The 21,621-nt window shown below is 46.8% G+C and overlaps 1 protein-coding gene across 4 annotated transcripts in view; it reads left to right on the plus strand.

Moving 5' to 3' along the window:
• Positions 1-18,110, plus strand: part of phactr4a (phosphatase and actin regulator 4a) — a 53,521-nt gene extending 35,411 nt beyond the window's left edge. For 2 of the 4 annotated variants that reach the window (XM_056298146.1, XM_056298145.1), the window contains 9 exons: positions 3,751-3,882; positions 4,551-5,121; positions 5,335-5,570; positions 5,813-5,975; positions 7,022-7,077; positions 12,370-12,431; positions 12,594-12,731; positions 16,272-16,348; positions 16,564-18,110. In XM_056298146.1, the coding sequence (XP_056154121.1) occupies positions 3,751-3,882; positions 4,551-5,121; positions 5,335-5,570; positions 5,813-5,975; positions 7,022-7,077; positions 12,370-12,431; positions 12,594-12,731; positions 16,272-16,348; positions 16,564-16,579 (1,451 nt within the window). In that variant the 3' untranslated portion in view covers positions 16,580-18,110. The remainder of the gene's footprint in view (positions 1-3,750; positions 3,883-4,550; positions 5,122-5,334; positions 5,571-5,812; positions 5,976-7,021; positions 7,078-12,369; positions 12,432-12,593; positions 12,732-16,271; positions 16,349-16,563) is intronic. The other 2 variants (XM_056298147.1, XM_056298148.1) reach the window with 2 other exon arrangements.
• The last annotated feature ends 3,511 nt before the right edge of the window (positions 18,111-21,621 follow it).

Raw genomic sequence — 21,621 nt, forward strand, 5'->3', positions numbered from 1 at the left:
ATCCTTGCTAAGGAACTGAATTTTGCTGTCATGCCGAGGCAAATCCCGCTAGCGGAACTGATCACAGCCACGGAATCGGCAATCTGTAAAAACAAGAAATAAAGACTGAGGACCAGTCTGCAATGCCGGAATTCGGCACGCCCAGTCCCCGCCTTTGCCCAGCCTGCGTTGCACCCTACCCCAATGTTCATCCCCGCGAGTGGTGGATCCATGGAGTAATGTGCAGCAGCGGTGGACTCGCACAGATAGACTCGCAGGTCTTTGCCCAATTCAGTCTTAAAACCGTGAGGGCTGACACTTCCGCTGACGCTACAGCAAAGCTGTGTTTAAACACCAGGAAGTACCACAGTTGAACCCGCCCAATTGGATTTTCACAACGAAGGAAGCAACAGAGGGCGCGACCCATGTCAGCTGTCCCACCAATTGAAGCTCAGAGATTGAAACTTAGCAAGTGCTCAGCCCAACAAAGCCTGATAAAGACCTAAATCCATATCAAAACAAGTTTCAAATCACTTACCAACCAACTGCAATCTCCTATGTTCAGTATCAGAGCTTGTTCTGCTGGGTATAGTTCAATCTCATATAAGCTTTTCGTAAAAATCCCATCCCCGTGTGATTTTCACAACAAAGGAAGCAATAGAGGTGTGACCCACATCAGCTGACCCACTTACTGAAGCTCAGAGAGTGAAACTAGCAAGCGCTCAGCCCAACAAAGCCTGATAACGGCCTAAAGCCAAATGAAAACTCAAAACAAGTTTCAAATCACTTACCAACCAACTGCAGTATCCTATGTTCAAGATCAGAGCTTGTCCTCTGATCTTGAATTAAGTGTGTTATCTTGGATTGAGTATGGTTATTTTAACTGGGCATTTGTCAAAGCCAGAAAGACACCCAAACAGTGCACCGGCCGATTGAAGAGAGAAGGACAACAGCTGCCTAAGCGTAAACAAGTGGTGATTCCTTATTTGGCAGGAGTTTCGCAACAGTTGAGACACATATTTTCCAAACACCGTGTCTCAGTTGCTTTCAAACCCCAAACCCGCTGCACCAGAAATTGGTCCACCTCAAGAATAGGTTCCCCTGGCACAAACGGAGCAATATAGTGTATGCTGTCAATTGCTGGGAGGACTGCCATGACTTTTACATTGGGGAAACCAAAGAGATGTTTGCCAAGAGGATGGCACAACACAGAAGAGCTAACAGCGTTAGAACAGGGGCCTCATGTATCAATCGTTTCTATTTGTGCGTACACACCCATGGAATTGTGTAGCCCTCAAGATTGTCTGACAGTCAGCAGCAAAGCATGATGGTTATTTGTAATTCTTTCCTCCTAACATCTATTGTCTACCTCTTGCAACGAGCAAGATAAAGCACTATATAAATGTAGACCATTATTACATCTGTCACCATCTTACAATGCTGTGATTGCAGCTATTCCCCAATCCCCTGTGAATAGTACACATGGCCATTGTCACTCCAGTTAATGGTCATGGTAATTTACATATGAAACCGAGCATTGTTTTGGGTTGTGATGCAGTTCTGCTGTTCATAAGGGTGGGATACCTGCAGTCAGCCGAGACTGAAGACGTTCTCAGGTACTTAGATGAGTGATGAAACGTTTCTCCCAATAAACGTTGCATTCAGATGAACTGATTCAACTTTCTGTGATGTCTTAAAGATACTTAAGCTATGGGGGGAAAATATGAACTGTAAACTACCACTACAAAATCGACAATACTTTTGCCATAAAATCCCAAAAAGTCCTTTACCTGCTATCCTTTACTGTTATTAATGTGGCTCACTTTTAGTGTTGTATTTAATAAAACCATGTATATCGTGCTGTTTTAATAAGTTATCATTATGAGTATCCCAGGGAATCAGTTCTTGCAGTCAAGTCACAGCCCTTTGTTATGCAGTCTATTTTCCAATCCAACGGTTGTGTTCAGCTTCAGTGTGTGAAACCACTCTCTGGAGAGAGTACAGGCTCGGGCTTGTCTTTACCGCTTTTATGCAATGCTAGCACTCCTCACAGATTGAGAGCCACCGCAGCATCGTGTCCTTTGTCCCAGCTTGCCCTGACTGCCCTTGTTTAAACCCCCATTCCAATACTCTCTCCTCAAATCATGCAGTATCTGCCATGCAATCTACCTTTTTTTAATTCTCTCCTCTCATAAATAAGGTATTCCAATTTGGTTCACACATGAAGAGCCACGTGCAGAGATACAATCTACCACTTCTTAAATATGTAATAGCTCAACTTATCCTAACAATTTTGCCTTAGTTTGACACAAGACAGTGAATACGGCTTTGATTTTCCAGACTGTGCATCGGTCTCCTGAGACTGCTTGGGTACACATGGACACGCATGCACTTTTATTACTTTACAGTGTCAGCACTAAGCCTCATGTTAACATATAGCATTCCAGCTTTTGAAGTGATTTTATTTCAGGGTGAAATAGCCTAGAAGGTGCTAATTTTACAGTTGACAAAGTTAGGGATGAAAATGATTGCAAACGGGTTCGGGGTTAGAGTCGAGTTTGAGACATGGTTTCTATGTGTAGGGAGCTGAAAAAGACACTGGAAATAAGTTAGTGCGAAAGGTCACAACTGTTTCATAGGATTGGTGGTTCTTTGCAGTCCAAGTGTAGTCCATGTGGTTTTACAGGTCTGGATCAGATGAAACTAAATTACCAACCAAGCTGAATAAGGTTATATCTCTTGTTCTACAATTGATTCATGTTGCTTAAGTTGTTTTCAGCAACACAGAAGAACACTTTATCTGTCAATTGTGTTTCCCCCAGCCCACAGCAGTGCAACACAAAGACACAAACACATCCAAAAACTTCAAGAACTACAAAAACACACATATCCAAACTAATACATATATCCAAACTAAACAAAAAAAAATCACTGTACAAGGGAACAAACTTCAGGCAGGATGACTGTCGGAACTGCCGGTAGTTAGCTTAGCCTGCCACGCTTCTGCGTCCTGTCAGAACGCCCTCGGCGTTTCCTCCTCAGGCACAACTCCAGACAGGGGCTGTGGTCCCAGGGCCCACCGGACGAAGCAGACTAAGCTCTCCCAGCTGATCCAGCGCCAGCTCTCTCAGCCAGACACCCTCATCACACTTCCCCGCACTCCTCACGACGACACCAAAAACACCACAGTTAACGCCAGGTGAGGCCGCCACCAGACCACCCTTGGTGTTGTCGGAAATGCCGGTCTGCATGGGCTAGCAGTTAGCTTAGCCTGCCCCGCTTCTGCGTCCTGTCAGACCGCCCTTGGTGTTTCCTCCTCGGGTGCAGATCCAGGCAGGGCCGTGGTCCCTGGGCCCACAGGATGCAGCAGACCAAGCCCTCCCAGCCGATCCAGCACCGGCTCTCCCAACCATCAAACGAAGAAAAAGCTTAGACGTGGACAAAGACACTGCATGGACAGTACAGGGTGAGGCCGCCGCAAATGTGAATTCACGCCGCCATCTTCCCACACTGGAAGCGGAAGCAGTTCTGCCAACAAACTGATTTAAGCCAAATGGTAGCCTGTTTTTGTCCTTTGATTGGTAGCCTGTTTTTGTTCTTTTTGATTGTATGGTGTTCTTTACAGAGCTCAGAGTCTTCTAGGAAACAGAAAAGACTGTTTTATTAGCAACTATTAAAGACACTTTCGGGTATTCCTTCCCCTGCCTGGTATGTCACAGATGTGCTGATAGACCACGAATCATCCCTGTTATCTCCATTGGTTTTTGCCAGCTTCTACTGTGAACAGAGGCTCTAAGGTCAGGCTCCCTGGTTACGGAACCCGCTGGCAACAGCAGGGTGAGCTAGGCCCCTACTCCTCCCTCCCTGTCTACATGCGCCACAGAGCTGACCAGACCTGCTCAGGTACCCTGAGGGGCACCGCATCTTTCTTTCTGTCACATAGTGCCTGTGATCCGGCGGTACATACATTTTACTACCTTCACAGCATGTGAAGTAACTAACTCCACCTTCACCTCCACTACAGCCTTGCATGTCATTAGATTATAACAGAGGCAAATTCCAGCGAAACCTACTAACATTGAATTTAAATGGCTGCTTACATGAAATTTCCATTAAAAAAGGTTTGGTTGTGAAATAATGAATACCCTGGGGCTACACCGTTCTCAGAGAGCAAAGACTGATGCCGAGTTATTTTGCACCATCGATTATTATTAATAAAGGGGGGGGGGGAGTTGCTTAATTCTACATGTCAGTCACACTCTACTGTCGCAGCACCTGGTGCTGAGCAAGAGGGCTGTTCGTCATGCTGCCTGACTAAAACTGCCTGTCATATTTGCTTTTCAGTTTGATTTTGTTCATTTTAACTCCTAACAGTCATACATCTACAGATTGAATATGCAATTCACCAAATTATATAGAGCTTTATCATTTCAAAAACTGCAGCAAGTTTGAGTGTGCATTAAATTAAATATCTAATTTGCCTAATTATGGTCTGCATTGGTGTTATTCATCACAAATATAAATTTATACTGTGTGTGTGTGTGTGTGTGTGTTTTGTGTTTGACTTACAGCAGACCTCTCTCATCCAGGCAGTGGCATCATTGTGGTGCCAGCACCCACTAAGCGCTCTCCGCCAACCCCACCCAAAAGGATGACCCCAGTCACTAAAAGGCATTCCGTGGAGACATCACCCAACCAGGCACCAGAGTCTCCCACCTCTGACCCCACTTCGGTCACTGCCCCATCCGCCTCTGCCGCCCCAACAGCTGAGGCTGTCAAAGACAACACAGTGGTAGCAGCCAACCAACCCTCCTCTGAGCCTCTACCCCCACCCCCCTCACACATTCCCTCATCCCCTCCCGTGGTTCAGTCACTCCCTCTGCCCAACCCCTCCTCTAGCCCCCCACCTGTCGTGAAAAGTGATCCTCCCAGTCCAACCACTGAGCCCCCCAGCCATCCTCCAGCCATTCCTCTGCACATCCTCATCCAGAGAGCGCTTGCCAGCCCTGGTCCAGCCCATCCCAAACCAGATGGTTCCCAGAGGGCCCACTCTCTCCTGTTTGAGTCCCCACCAGAAATCCTCGCTGAGGCAGTGGGAGGGACACGATACTCACTCCCAATCACCATCGAACCCCTCAGACTGTAAGGATGCCTTACATGCATTGCAAACATACATAGTAATTCTTTTTGATTTAGAATTGTATGTGTGAATCTTTCTTTGAAAGTGAAATATTCTCAACATCAACTTATCCCTAATTGATGTTCCACATTCATCTTAAATTTAGTAAGAAATAACTTTTGTCAAAGTTTGAGCAAGTTCCTGTAAGTGCTTGTCTCATGGCTGTGTTTCCCTAGGCCTGAAGATGATGATTTTGACATGGAAGAGGAGCTAAGGAAGCTGCACCCCCAGCCAAGGTTCCCCTGCCAGCCTGAGCTGGAGCCCCGCAGCCGCAGGGGTATGGTGGGAGAACCCAGAGTCAGTGTCATCCCTGAAGGCGGGGGACCAGGGGAAAGCGAGGAGGAGACAGACTCTGATGGCCCCATCCTGTACAGAGATGACGATGAAGACGAGGATGAGGAGGGCCCTCCAAGTAAGTGGCTTGCATATGTGATCTCTACGTGAGATTGCATCTAAAATCTGATTATAGGTGAACACTGATGGTTAAGTGAAGCAAAAGGGACATTTCTTTCTTCTCATTTTAATTTCCAGTAACAGCACATCAGCCATGCCGGCTGCTTTATGTCTGGATGTTAGCTGTTTTACCATTTGAACAAATCCAGGAATTGTCTTGACACTAGATGCTGCAAACCAAACATGAACTGTTTGTGACAGGTGGCCTGGCTAGCCGTGTGAAGAGAAAGGACACGTTGGCCCTGAAGCTTGAGCGACAGGAGCGAGAGGAGCGAGAAGATCAGGAGAAGCAAGATGTCATGAGCTGGCAGAACAAGGAACAGTGGTTGGAACTGAGGACTAAGATCGGCACCACACTCACACGGTAAACAACATGTGGAGTCTCTGTGTGTGTAGGGCACTGCTATGTGTGTGTGTATGTGTGTGTGTGTGTGTGTGTGTGTGTTAGAGTTGTCACTTAAACAAAAAGCCCTGTTTGATATTTGGAACAGAAATGTAGGCAAGTTCAAATTTGCCTGTCAAAAATGTCTCGAACTTCATGTAGCGAATTCAGGGGGCAGCCAGGACGCAAACCCAGGTCTCCCGCACCACGGGGACTGCACTAACCAGTCAACTGAAGGATCCGACCCGTTGGCCAAGGGCTAGTGAGTCTATTCATCCGTGATCGTTACACTGCCCTCCTCCTTCGGGAAGCGCGTCCCCGCACTTCAGCATACCAGCTTCCTCACGCCTCTGGGCGCATGCGCTTCCGATGGCCTCAAAGTCTCACCATCCCACTTCTGACACCAGTGTAGCGAATTCAGGGGGCAGCCGGGAACCACCGCAACCGGGATGCGAACCCGGGTCGCCTGCACCACTGCGCTAACCAGTCGACTAAAAGGTCTGACCTGTTAGCCAAGGGCTAGCGAGTCTAGTCATCCGTCATCGTTACACTACTCCCCCTCCTTCGGGGAGTATTCGGCTAAATATCGGAGTGGCCAGTAATGACTTGTCTAGCATGATTTTCCATTTGTATGGACAAATGGGCGTCGAGGCATAAGCAGAGACGGTAATCTTTCAGAAAAGTTGCACGACTGAAAAAATGCAAAATACTTCTCTCACATCTCTTAACCCTATTCCTTCTTCCTCGGTAAACTGGGTGATCCGAGTCTTTGTAATTCTTTCCACGGTTTTTCCATTCCCTTTTTCTATTTATTTCAAAGATTGAATTCCTCGGTCTGTTTTCTAAACACGAGTTGGTTGTTATGCAAATTTCGAATTTAATTTTGATGATTGAATTTACAGTGATAGTCCTGGTGTGTGTGCACGTATGCAGATGAGGTTCATTCTCCGTACACTAGCTTGTGTGTAACCTAATCATCGGGACAAACTTGTAGCACTGAGCAGTGTGTTGTGTGTTTTTTCTCTCAGACGGTTGAGCCAGAGACCTACAGCAGAAGAGCTGGAGCAGAGGAACATCCTACAAGGTGAGACTCTTCCTTCTGTACATGCCCACCCGCTCCCTCACTCCCTTCCATTTTTCAGTTTCCTTACTCAGGTTTGTTTATTCACATTTCAACTAATATGCAAAGCAGGGCCAAAAAAAAAAAAACAACAACTTTTCGTGTTTCTCATCCTGGCTAAAGTCAACAGAGTGCTCCACTCATTTGACTTCTCTGTCCATCAGCTGTTTTCCCTGGCCTCAGGAACTCCTAATACGTACACAGCTGCCGGACACCAATAACAGATCTGAGCTTTATTGACAGCTGTATATTGTCAGATTTAAATAACGTTACTGTCTCAAGCTTACCGTTTACCTGCCGTGCGTGGTCTGTGAGGAGATGAGTATTAACAAAGGAAACCGTGCAGTTTGTGAACATACCGTCGTGTGGCTGATGTTTCGAGTATACGGGATGAGTAAAATGACAATTTTTTTCCAAAGTTGACCAGCTTTGGCGGGCTGTCTGAACGATTACTCGAGTAGGCGGTGTCATGGAGGCCCTGTCCGCCAGACAAGGTTCTGATTCGGTTCTCACATATGCGTGTAGATGCTGCAGATCCACGGGCATTTTACTTGATACTGCTACGCCCACGAGGCCCAGGTCGTGGGCGTGGCTGGAGTGTGAGAGTCGCAGCGTTCTTTTCCAGAGTGTTCGCATACCGCCCCGAGACTGTTTTTGCCGGTCTTGCACACATTACTGAAGTGTGTCAGTATACAATTTTGATTTATGAATGTTATCAAAACACATTACTTATTCAAGGTAAAGATATGTGTGTGTAAAAGGGGTATATCATTAGGGGTTCAAGCCTGAAGGGCTGAGACCCTATTGTTTTTGTGCTGGTACATTATTCTTCTTCTTCAGAAATGTTTGCCCAAATTCCCATGAGATCGTAAATGGTGGAGACATGAGATTTTTGAGATCACTGATTGGAAGTTGTGTGCAAGTGTTGCCCAAGAATTATGACCCAAGTCAGCCTGATGGGGCGTGCAATAAATCCACTACAACTTTCGGCTGCTCCTGTTAGAAGTCGCCACAGCGACTCATCGGTTTCCATCTCTTCCTGTCCTCTGCGTCTTCCTCTGTCACACCAGCCACCTGCATGTCCTCCCTCACCACATCCATAAACCTCCTCTTTGGCCTTCCTCTTCTCCTCTTCCCTGGAAGCTCCATATTCAGCATCCTTCTCCCAATATACCCAGCATCTCTCCTCCACACATGTCCAAACCATCTCAATCTTGCCTCTCTTGCTTTGTCTCCAAACCGTCCAACCTGAGCTGTTTCTCTGATATACTCGTTCCTAATCCTGTCCTCCTTCATCACTCCCACTGAAAGTGTTGGCATCTTCAACTCCGCCACCTCCAGCTCCACCTCCTGTCTTTTCATCAGTGCCACTGTCTCCACACCATATAACATAGCTGGTCTAACTACCATCTTGTAATCCTTCCCTTTAACTCTATTTAAGGTTGAATTAAGAGGTTAATTAAGTTAAATTAAGGTTAATTAAAGTAAACCTTCCCTTTAACTTTATTTAACTTAGTGCTGATCCCAAGCCCGGAGGAATGGGGAGGGTTGCGTCAGGAAGGGAATCCGGCTTAAAACCTTTGGCAAATCAAATATACGGATCATAAATCAGATTTCCATACCGGATCAGTTGAGGCCCGGGTTACCAACAACTGCCGCCGGTACTTTTGGCCAGCAGAGTGTCGGTGGATACTATGCTGCTGTTGGACAAAGGAGAAGGAGAGGGGGGAGACATATCCAGAGGCAGCGGGAGAGGAGGAAGGGTAGGAGTGTGGAGGTGAGAGTTGGAACTTTGGATGTTGGCACTATGACTGGAAAGGGAGAGAGCTGGCTGATATGATGGAGAGAAGGAAGGTAGATATACTGTGTGTGCAAGACACCAGGTGGAGAGGCAGTAAGGGAGGAAGTAAGTAAGTAAGGGAGTAAGTTAAAAAGGGAAGGTTAACTTTAATTTAAGCTGTAAATAAAGGTCAGTCAGAACTCCTACGCCATTAATCGGATTTACACGAAGCTTGGTACAGCCACCCATCCGTCCTCACTACAAATCTGCCTCAAGAACCACTACAGTCCTGCCTGGATAGATTTTTCGCCATTGAAAAACACACTTTTGACATCTCCTCCTAAACCATAGGTCCAATTGGTTTCAAAATTCCCGTGGATCATTATCGGACCAAGCTTATCGAAATTTGCATGAAGCTTGTTAATATCCTGTTTAGTTTTCAAGATATTGACCAGTGGACCTCAAAAGGGCGTGACCCAGCATATTCATAGATCAAAGTCGACTACCAATCATCCCAAAACTTACATATGTCTGTATACCCAGAAAGTTTAATTCAAATCAACCACTACAAAAGCAAAAAAAAAAGGGGGGGGTGCGTGGCATAACACAAATCAGACTATAAGTCAGAAATTGTTTGTCTAATCATTACAAAACTCACAGCACATGTTTTATAACAATGTTGGAACCACGTGTGTAAAACTATACTGAAATCGCTCAACAGGGGGCGCCACCAGTTCCAAACACATTCATGGGCCTGGCACAAATTTTGCCATAAATCAATGACAGTTTGTCCATACTTCATCAAACTTGATGGATATTTTTTAATTACACTGTTAAAGCTTTCAACTTCTAACAGTATTTGTTCGCTTGAACCCCGGAATCGCTGTTTGTGGCTAGATTAGATATTTCTGTTTGACCATAATTTTAGTTTACTGAAGACAATGACTGAAACTTAACAGACTGCAAAGTGATTTTCATACTAATATCAATCACCAAAGTAAATAAAAAATGAAGCATTTAAACATAAAAGAGGCTTTGGCCATTTTGAACCATATGAGTAAAACATTAACAGTAAATATTGAAAAAAATGGCAAAAAGTTTGTGCTACAGTCTAGCTTTATCACAAATGAGAAATATGCAGCTTAATCCTTAGTTTGAGAGGGTGTTCAGACTTTAACTACATCTCATAAAATGAGTTTCTGTGCTGAGAATCAAAAACATGTCCATCTGTGAAGGACTGAGGTTTGTGCGAGGCCTATTACCCAAAACACATTCAGAAAACAGTCAGCGGGGACAGATGTGACAGGGACTGCGTGCTCCGTTGCATCTCCAGCTAGCTAGAATGACAAATGTTGATATTGGTCTGTTGTTGCACCGCTGAAACAGATGGATGTCTCTTCAGGTGTGTCTGCATCACTGTCACTGAGCCATGATAAGCCACCATCGCTTTGCATTATGGCCGAGATCACGTTTCAGTTTAGTAAAGTATATCAAAACAGCAGGACATTTAACTCATCACCGTTTCGATGCAGTCGGGTAGAAGAGCTGTATTCTTCCTACTTTTCAAGTCTTATCTGTGAACTTTATCCTGTAGCGTAGGCAGAAATCACAGTGTGGGTGGACACAGAAAGAATCAGGTGGGCCTAGCCCGTCCAAGACCTACTACTACTACTACTACTACTACTACTACTACCTTTAGCTGCTCCCGTTAGGGGGCGCCACAGCAGATCATCCATTTCCATCTCTTCCTCTCCTCTGCATCTTCCTCTGTCACACCAGCCACCTGCATGTCCTCCCTCACCACATCCATAAACCTCCTCTTTGGCCTTCCTCTTTTCCTCTTCCCTGGCTGCTCCATATTCAGCCTTCAGAATTACCCCTGCCCCAGTCTCCCCCCATTCGCACAATGGTAGAAGAGTTTGAACCCCCCTCCGATGCTCCTGGCCTTACTGCCCTTCCACCTGGTCTCTTGCACACATAGTATATCTGTCTTTCTTCTCTCCATCATATCAGCCAGCCGTCTCCCTTTACCAGTCATAGTGCCAATATTCAAAGTTCTGACTCTCACCTCCACACCCCTACCCTTCCTCCTCTCCCTCTGCCTCTGGGCATGCCTGGGGGAACGGGGGGGAATATCGTGTGGTCCTCCCACGCTCTACGTCCCCCTGGCAAAACTCCTCGCTGTCAGGTGAAAAGAAGTGGCTGGCGACGCCACGTGTATTGGAGGAGGCATGTGGTAGTCAGCAGCCCTCCCCAGTTCGGCAGATGAGGTGGAGCAGCGACCAGGGCGGCTCAGAAGAATGGGGTAATTGGACAACAGGGGAGGAAAAAACAAACTTTGCTTTTCTGAGTGCATGGCTGCAGGTGCAGTGCTGTGGCATGGAGGGGTGGATGTTGTCAGGGAATAAAGTGTTGAGTCAAATGCTGCTGCAGACAGGGAAATTAGCAGCCATGTATGTGTTGTTACTTGGCACTTCTTGGGAAACCGGTGCAGGATTAGGTGTTTCTTCCTGCTGCTCCTCATGATGTCTTTTTTTTTTTTAGAAACTTAAGCAAAAGGCAATGGCATGGGCTGTACACTGAGGGAAAGAGGAGGGGCTGCTCGCAATCTGACATTTGCGAAATGCACGGCCACTCAAAAAATCTGACTTGCCAAGAAGCAAGAAACACAACTTTTTAAAATATTTTATTGGTCGCATATTCAGATAATTGAAAGTTATTCAAATTCAAATTGAAAATTCAGATAATTGACAAAAAGATAGCAGGTGGAGCTGGAGGTGGCAGAGTTGAAGATGATAAGATTTTCATTGGGAGTGATGAAGAAGGACAGGATTAGAGACGAGTATATTAGAGGGACAGCTCAGGTTGGACAAAGCAAGAGAGGCCAGACTGAGATGGTTTGGACATGTGTGGAGGAGAGATGCTGGGTATACTGGGAGAAGGATGCTGAATATGCAGCTGCCAGGGAAGAGGAAAAGAGGAGGTTTATGGATGTGGTGAGGGAGGACATGCAGGTGGCTGGTGTGACAGAGGAAGATGCAGAGGACAGGAAGAGATGGAAACAGATGATCCGCTGTGGCGCCCCCTAACAGGAGCAGCCAAAAGTAGTAGTAGTGGTAGATATTCAGATAATTGAAACAATATTAATTGACTGCTATTCACTGGATGATCCGGCAAAAACGAAAGCCTTCTGAGTGCCTAGGTGGGCCTGGTGGGCCTAGGTGGGCCTAGGTGGGCCTGGGCCCACCTTGACCCACCCACAGCTACGTATTGTTTATGCATACCGTCCCGCTCTAGCCTGCTTGTCCTCAAACATCTGAGCTAAGACAGCAGTGTAAAGCCATTTTAAAACAAAGCAGTCCCTTATGCAGGGAGGCTTCTTTTCCCTCGACATGCGGGCGGAGACTCGAGTGAAGTCTCCCTGACTGGACGCAGTGTTTTTCCCTCTCTCAAGGAATGTCTCTTTCCTTCTGCAGCCAAAAACGAAGCCGATCGGCGGTTAGAGAGGTCCGAGATCAAACGGAGACTCACGAGAAAGGTCAGGATGTCCCACACACACACACACACACACACACACAGTCCAAGCTCTAGCAATAAAGTGGATAGGAGTACAAAACACTGACACACTTAGCTTTCATGTTGTATTAGGTTTTTACCCCAAACACCTCACGTAGTCTATTTCAACTCATTCTGCTCTCAGTTGTCTCAAAGGCCCACGGTGGCCGAGCTTCAAGCCCGCAAGATCCTGCGTTTCCACGAGTATGTAGAGTCTACCCACGCTCATGACTACGACCGCCGGGCAGACAAGCCCTGGACCAAGCTCACACCCGCTGACAAGGTGAGACCACCACAGACACACACATAAACACTTAGTGCCTTGGTAACATCTCCTTTTCACCAGCAAGACCCACTGGGGTGGGGTGCCGCCATAGCCGACTGGTTACAGTGCCTACCACATGGTCGCAACTAGGGAGAGATATTTTTGAGATACTTTATCGATCCCCGTAGGGAAATTACACTCTGCATCCTAGCTGTGTAGCTAGCAGCAGTGGGCAGCCACCATGCAGCACCCCGGGGACCAACTCCAGTTCATCTTGCCATGCCTTGCTCAGGGGCACAGACAGGAGTATTAACCCTAACATGCATGTCTTTTTGATGGTGGGGGAAACCGGAGCACCTGGAGAAAACCCACCGCAGACACGGGGAGAACATGCAAACTCCACACAGAGGACAACCTGGGATGACCCCCAAGGTTGGACAAACCCAGGGTTCGAACCCAGGACCTTCGTGCTGTGAGGCAACAGCACTAACCACTGGGCCACCGTGCCGCCCAATTGAAACTATTACTACTAACACTAAAACTATTACTACAATTGAAATTATTACTACTAACACTGCTACTAATACTATTACTACCAACACTAAAACTATTACTACAATTGAAATTATTACTACTAACACTGCTACTAATACTATTACTACCAACACTAAAACTATTACTACAATTGAAATTATTACTACTAACACTGCTACTAATACTATTACTACTAACACTAAAACTATTACTACAATTGAAATTATCACTACTAACACTGCTACTAATACTATTACTACTAACACTAAAACTATTACTACAATTGAAATTATTACTACTACACCGCTACTAATACTATTACTACTAACACTAAAACTATTACTACAATTGAAATTATCACTACTAACACTGCTACTAATACTATTACTACTAACACTAAAATTATTACTACAATTGAAATTATTACTACTACACCGCTACTAATACTATTACTACTAACACTAAAACTATTACTACAATTGAAATTATCACTACTAACACTGCTACTAATACTATTACTACTAACACTAAAACTCTTAAAACTAAAACTGTAACTACTACAATTGAAATGATTACTACTGACACTACTGACACTCCTAACATTAGAAGTTTTACTAATAAAATTGAAAATATTATTACTAACACTACTACTAATACTACCTATAACTAACACTATTACTTACACTACAATTAAACACTAACTAACTGCTCCTGACTCAGTAGAGACTCTTCCTCCTTGTGGTGGCCGTTGGGTAGCAGGGGTGAAGAGAGAAAGGCTCTTTCATGACAGGTCTTAGTCAACAGGGGAACAGCAGGAGCCGAAAGTTCCCCTCAGCCTCCCAAAGAAGCGCTGGAGACAGCCCTTCTTGCAGGTGACCTTACGTCCCGCCTTGGCCTCCATCTCGTCGCCAGGCAAGGACCTGCGTCAGGCAGTGATTCCATATGATCCATGACGCTGGGTCCACGGAACTGTTTTCTCACAATTTGTTTGACAAAATGAGATTGAAGACAAACGACTGAAAAAGATGCCTTTATTTTTCAGACGAAAATCTACAGAACATATTTTCTCTAATCTTTTCTTTATCAAATTAAAGAATGTTTTTTTTTATTTCTGAGGTAGGGTATAAACTATGCAAACAGTGCATATTGAATTTTCTTTGTAAAAGTGAAACTGAAAATATCTTTAGTCTTAAATAACAAAAAATAATGAAAGGGAATTTTAAAACAAATCCCGAACCGAATAAATAAATCTGCTACTACTTTCTAAATAAATAAATAAGTGATTACTAAATAAATAAATGATTAATACAAATAAACAAACTAAGGCTTGGTCTGTGTTCCTAGTTTGTATTTTTTTTTTTCCTTCAAGGACTATCAGCATTTCTACATTCTCAGGCAGGAGCTGAGATCGCTGGACATTCACAATGTCTCTCCTGTTACTGCCGTGCAGGGAAGGGCAACATGATCCAGAAAGGGCCGATGCTGGTGCAGGTCTTTGTTTCAACCAAGCAGTTACACACCTGAGTCTATTAGTCAACCAATAGTCTTTGCTAAGGACCTTGATTTGTAGAATCGGATGTGTAACTGCTCAGTTGGAACAAAGACCTGCACCCATACAGGCCCTTTCTGGATCATGTTGCCCATGTGATGACTCGAAGAAGCGACCTCCAAAGTAGTTAGCGCCCTCTGCTGCTTAAAACGTGTTACGATTCATTTTTCATCTCACCGACACTGCAACAAACTAGACAAACTTCATCTACTGGTGGGGAATAATAGAGGCTTTTCTTCATCTTGTGTTTTGTGCTTGGCGGAAATTTGGCTGTTGGCTCAATACTGGTGCCCCGGTGGCTCACCTGGTAGAGCGCATACCACTTAAGGCTGAGTCCTTACCACAGCTGCCTGGGTTCGAATCCGGCTTGGGCCCTTTAGGGGCGGCACGGTGGCGCAGTGGTTAGCGTGGTCGCCTAAGAGCAAGAAGGTCCTGGGTTCGAACCCCGAGGTTGTCCAACCTTAGGGGTCATCCCAGGTCGTCCTCTGGGGGGAGTTTGCATGTTGTCCCCGTGTCTGCGTGGGTTTCCTCCGGGTGCTCCGGTTTCCTCCCATAGTCCAAAGACATGTAGGTCAGGTGAATCAGCCGTACTAAATTGTCCCTAGGTGTGAATATGTGTGTGTGTGTGTGGGCCCTGTAGTGGACTGGCGGCCTGTTCAGGGTGTCTCCCTGCCTGCCACCCAATGGCTGCTGGGATAGCCTCCAGCATCCCCGTGACCCCAATTGGGATAAGCGGCTTGGATAATGGATGGATGGATGGACTTGAATCATCACATATTTGTATTGGGAATTTGCTGTCTCGCGAAGTATCATTACAATCCTAGTCGCAACCATCGCCGGTTTGATTCCAGCTGGCGACCTTTGTTGCATATCATACCCCTCTCTCTCTCTCCTATTTCCTGTCTGCCTTTCACTGTAGCTATCTAATAAATACCCCCCCCCAAAAAAAAACACCCATTGGGGCTCAAACCCTCTTACCAAGAGAAGCCCCAAGCTTCATGCTTTTCCAACACCGCCTTCTGTTGTGCTCATGATTTGCATTCTAAGCAGATTCAGTGCCATGTAAGAATCCCAGGAATGCAATATATGTGCTGCCTAATGGCTATGTTGAGTCTCAACCAGCAAATTAACCAGTCCGATGAGGCTGGGAGAAAATCAAGGAAGGGAATTTGCATGTACATATCCTCAGCCAGCCAGGGTTCGGGGATTAAGGGATCTCTTCAAAAGAATGAATTTTCTGAGATTAAAACAGGTTTTAGTGATCATTGTCTAGAGACTGTAAGATATGCAATTTCAAGTCCGTATATTTCTTCCATTAAAGAGGAAAATGCTGGTTTGTTAATGTGTGTTTTTTCTCTTGAACACGAGATGTAACCTGACATAAATGACTAAATTCCAGTCATCTTCTGTTTTCCCTGTGATGCTTAGAAATGGATACCCCCTAATATGTTCTGCTTTTTTCTGTCCTCTTTCAGGCGGCTATCCGCAAGGAACTCAACGAGTTCAAGAGTTCAGAGATGGAGGTGCACGAAGACAGCAGGATCTATACCCGGTCAGTCTCATGTGCCCAATCATCAATAACTCATTTCTGTTGTGTGGACCGCTTTCAACTAAACTCCCAAGTTCCACGTGTCTTTTCAGCTTGGCCATGTTATTTTAGTTTCTTGTCCAATAGAAAGTGGCATTTTTTTTTCCACCCACCAGTAGGTCATTGAAGTTGACAGTGTCCAGACTAACAACACAACCTTTTCTTTCTCTTTCGTCCAGGTTCCACCGACCATAGCTGTCCATGAAGCGAAAGCCCAGCTCTCAGACGGGGGAGTGTGGAGTTTTGTCTGCAGTAAGGAGGGATATGCTTCCTCCCCACTTCAGTGTGAGAACATGACTGTTCCTCTCTCCACTGGCATCATGCTACACACTGAAGACTATAGGCTGAACATTAGGCCCAGTCGTCCCAACTACTGACTGCCTGCTGCTCCACTACGGCGTAGGGCAAATCGAACTGACGACTGCCTCTGGAACCAAATTAGAAGATGCCACAAAATGGTCTAAACACTGCTGTTTCTCAGAAATGCTGAGATAAGGACTACCGACCAGGGAGTAGAGAGAGAGAGGGTTAGTAGATGGTGTAACACTGTAAGTTCACCTCATCATGTCGGAGGTGCCCTGTGCCAATACTAAGAGGTGAGAAGGGGAGTCCATGCCACGCTCCACTGAAAATACTGCCGGCGTGACGAAACGGGAGGGGGAATGGCGAAGAACGTTGTGAAAGGGGCAAAATTCTAAACAGGCTGAGCTTGGCAGCTCGTACACTACCTTCTCCATCTCCTGTCTGTCTTGTTTGTGCCCTTCCAGGGGAAACCATGCCTGCTAAGCCGTTACCTGCCTTCACTTGCAAAAGAATTTATTTTTTTAACTTGAGATCAGGAAGATCATACACGGAGATGCATAGTAGTAGTTAAATACGAAATCTGATTTAGACCATATTATTATTAGTATTATCATTATTCCTATTTTATCTCATCCTGTCCATATATAATTGTATGGTACTGCAAATATATATATATATAATATACAGTCGAGGGTGCCAGCCAGCTGGTGCCAGCCTTACTTGGTAATGTGATGTAATAGCTTCAGTGGTTTTAGGTTAGGTTTCTGCAGCGGCGCGGTACCGATGTAATGTGAGAGAACCTTTGCTTACGGTACGGTGTGTGTTTTTGAACACTGCGCCCTCAAAACGCAGACGCAGCTTCTCAGCAATCGACTGTCCAGGTTTTTTCCACTGAAATCAAGAGTATCGATTTGCACCCCACATACCCCAACCTGTGCATTTTACTGTATATTTGATGAATATGTAAATTATATTCTTAGAGCACGTCATTCGTGGATTAGACTGTAATGAGGCACCTTACGTTTCGGGGGTATAGAAAACTTGAGTACGAGTTTGGATTCGACTTTATAAAAAGCAACCGAGAAATCGTGCAACTTATTTAATACAATTCAGTGGTTGTGGCAGGAAAGTGCACGTTTGTGTTCTGCTGACTGTTTTAAGGTAATTTTGTATATTGAGGTCGATAGTTGGCTTCAACTGTATTGCTGAATTATGTAGATTTGAATGACTCTTGTACATCTCCTAATGCTGACAGAATATTTTAATTGTAATTAAAGTATTTCATAATGCCATTTTCTAAGTAGTTATACCTGATATTAATGCAAGAGGGGGGTTTTTGTGTTTGTTTGTTTTTTAACGATACTGAGCTCTTTAAAACTCAACTCGTCGCAGACCACTGTGCAAATGAATAATGGACTCCGATTAAAAGGACCTTTGATCTTCACGTGGCAGTGTGACGCCGTTATTCTGCCCTGCAGAGGTCGGGTTGGTTTGAAGCCTGCGGCGTTTTCATCCAGCTGTAATTGTTCTCTTTCACGTTTCCTTTTCCGTTTCACTTCTTTTTCTTTTTTTGTGGAAGGCGTTTAATAGTCTGGCGGCACGGTGGCGCAGTGGTTGGCGCGGTCGCCTCACAGCAAGAAGGTCCGGGGTGGTCCAACCTTGGGGGGGTCGTCCCAGGTCGTCCTCTGTGTGGAGTCTGCATGTTCTCCCCGTGTCTGCGTGGGTTTCCTCCGGGGGCTCCGGTTTCCTCCCACAGTCCAAAGACATGGAGGTCAGGTGACCCCTCCGTACTAAACTGTCCCTGTCCCTGTGATGGCCTGGCGGCCTGTCCAGGGTGTCTTCCCGCCTGCCGCCCAGTGACTGCTGGTATAGGCCCCAGCATCCCTGTGACCCTGAGAGCGGGATAAGCGGTCTGGATGACGGATGGATGGGTGGGTGGATGGATGGCTTGTTTCTCACCTTGTTGAGTGACATGTTTTTTATCCGCCTCCTGCCGAGCACGACAGAGTTCATATGACGTGTGAGCAGATGTGGAATAAGTCACTGTGTGCTGAATACTGGACTGTAAGCGGAAAAGCTCCCCACCTTTATTTACGTAACTGACATTAAGTGAAGTTGCTTGCTGAGAAATGACTCGGAGACGGATCAGGCTGGACCCCTCACACAGTCCCGGTGTGACTTATGGAAAGCAAGTCCGTGTTAGGTTGTGTGCGTGTGTGTAGATGAGGCGCTGGTCAAGTCCAGACCGGTGGGTGTATTTGCTGGCGAGGGTACTGGCTTACAGCAGGAAGACAATGAGCTGGACTGTGTCTCATCCCGGTGACTGAGCGCTGAATATTCATGATGGTAAGTCAAGTGGGTTTTTATTTGCAAAGTACAACCCCCCCCCCCTCACCCACCCACCCCCACCCTCCCTCCCCCCTCCCAGCCTCCATTTAGCTTAGGACTACCTGTCTGGTATGAATATTTTACCACGCGGTCCCAATTATTCTGCTCTCGAGAGGAAGTTTTGGGACGACACGCGCACATCAAGGCAGAACCCAAAACCATTCCCCCCTTTGAATGGTGCGACGCCCCCTCAGGGCGACAGTAAACGGTCACCCCGCATCATGTTGAGGCGTCACAGAAATGTCCCCCCATATCTCACCGGCTGACGACTCGCAAATGGAAGAGCTGACGAGTCCCGGGGGGGGGAAGAGGGGGGCGGAGTGGGTGAGACCCCCCTTTTTGTTGTGCGTGTGCGTGTGCGTGTGAAGGAGCCGCGTGACTTCAAACTTTTGGCAAACCGGCACCCTCAAACCGTACCCCTCCCCCCTCCCCGGGGCAAAGCCGTGGGAGTTCGTGTCACTGATACGAGACTGTAATCATGCTCGGCGAGCTCTAACGAGACGCCCCGGCTGTCGGCGCTGCTGTGACGGGGACGGCTTTCCGGGCGGTAATTGCTGCCTCCGGTCCGGTCCAACCTGCGCGCAGCTGCAAGAACGCGTCTTGCCAGATGAGATGCGCTGGGGCTGGTGTGTGTGTGTGGGGGGGGGTTCGGCACCGGATTCACGGAATAAATTGAATATGCAAAACAGTCCATCCGCACACCAGCAAGGAGGCGGTTATTCTCTGTTCCACAGGCGGCCTGGTTCTGCTGCTGAGATGGGTCTTCTTCTTCTTCTTCTTTCTTTTTAACGGGGCTTCAGAGATGGAAGCGGGGGGTGGGGTTGGGTGGAGGGGGGGGGCTGTATTGCAGTAACAGTGCATCCTCCTCCGGTCGTCCCCCCCCCCCTTATCTCGGCCACGGCCTTGGTTCTGAACCGCTTCTGTCCCGGTGACGGTGGTCCAAAGATGAGAGACACGTGCTCAGAGCGGAAGCTGGCTGGGCGAAGTCTCGAGATGATCGTCACAGAACAAAGACGGGGAACCAGGAATCGGGAATCAGGAATCGGGAATCGGGACCACTTGTCGTTTCATTTCATGTAGGGATGACGTGTCGTTCCCCCAGCCCACAGCAGTGCAACACAAACACACAAACACACATCCCAAAAACTAGCCTGCACCACTTCCGCGTCCTGTCAGACCGCCCCCGGTGTTTCCTCCTCGGGCGCAGCTCCAGGCAGGGGCCGTGGTCCCTGGGCCCACAGGACGCAGCAGACCAGGCTCTCCCAGCTGATCCAGCACCAGCTCCCCCAGCCATCAAACGAGGACTAAACTTAAACGCAGACGTGGGCAAAGACCCTGCATGGACGGTGCTGGGTGGAGGCCGCCGCAAACGTGAATTCGCGCCGCCATCTTCCCACACCGGAAGTGGGAAAACACGGTTTCCTGCCCACAAATCGGCTACTACTTGCTCTTAAACCCGGCGCACGTCAGCCGAGTAAGTTTCACTTGAACACTGGGGGGGGCACATTTAGTGGGGGGTCGGGGGGTCCTCCCCCCCTGGACATTTTGAGCATCACACATTTAATTCCCTGCATTCTGGTGAATTTGTATGCACCAATTTGCTCCTTTTCTACGTCACGTTATCGTGGAAATGTCTTATTTATGTTAAAGAAAAACAACTTTCAGATAGGCTGGCCTGTCGGATACCTTCTGTTACTTTCCTCTTGCTCATGTTGACTCGGTGAATGAAAGTCATAGACGCATTTGAACTAATACAATACCCTTGGCACAAACTGGTTTGCAGATGTACCTGTTATGTTATCTCATGTGCCCGAAATGATCAGTTCAAGTAGGAATGACATTTTAAGCAGTTCGACTGTCTGTGTTGTTATTTTACCTTTTTTGGCGAGGGAGTTAACATTATTGTCTGACCCTTTAGCCGAGCGGTTAGCGATGTCGCCTTGTGGTGCAGTACACCCCGTATCGAATCCCGCACCGGACAAGAAGATAACAGACTACATTGGTGGCAGCGGTGGGATCCGGAAGTGTGCAGATCCTCAGAAGTCTCTTCGGAGCGCGGGAAGAACAAAGCGCGAGGGCGCGCTTCCGGGTAGGGTGACGACTGTAAACTAGTAATAAGACACGTTAGTCCCTAGCTAACGGGTCTGACCCTTTAGCCGAGCGGTTAGTGATGTCGCCTTGGGGTGCAGTACACCCCGTATCGAATCCCGCACCGGGCAAGAAAATAACTGGTATCATTCATGATATACTTTTTTGGGGGGGGGGGACAAATTCACCTCTTCTAAATATTGAGGGGGACATGTCCCCCCTGACCCCCCCCCCATAAGTTACGCAGGGCTACATGTGCTGCATGGGGTACAGTCCTTGGTGCGACTTTCTGGAAATGCAGTGCTAGAACGGGAGTCAAAAGAAGGTGGCGTCCCTGTCTGGCTCGGATGTGTGCTCTGCGAGGACCAGGCCTGGACTGATTATTCTACTTTTGCTTGCCGTTGCTTTTAACCAGCCTAAAGGTCATTCTGTTAAGGCATACTTGTCCAAAAGGGGAG

This window comes from Lampris incognitus, chromosome 18 (assembly GCF_029633865.1).
Source record: "Lampris incognitus isolate fLamInc1 chromosome 18, fLamInc1.hap2, whole genome shotgun sequence".
Lineage (NCBI taxonomy): Eukaryota > Metazoa > Chordata > Actinopteri > Lampriformes > Lampridae > Lampris > Lampris incognitus.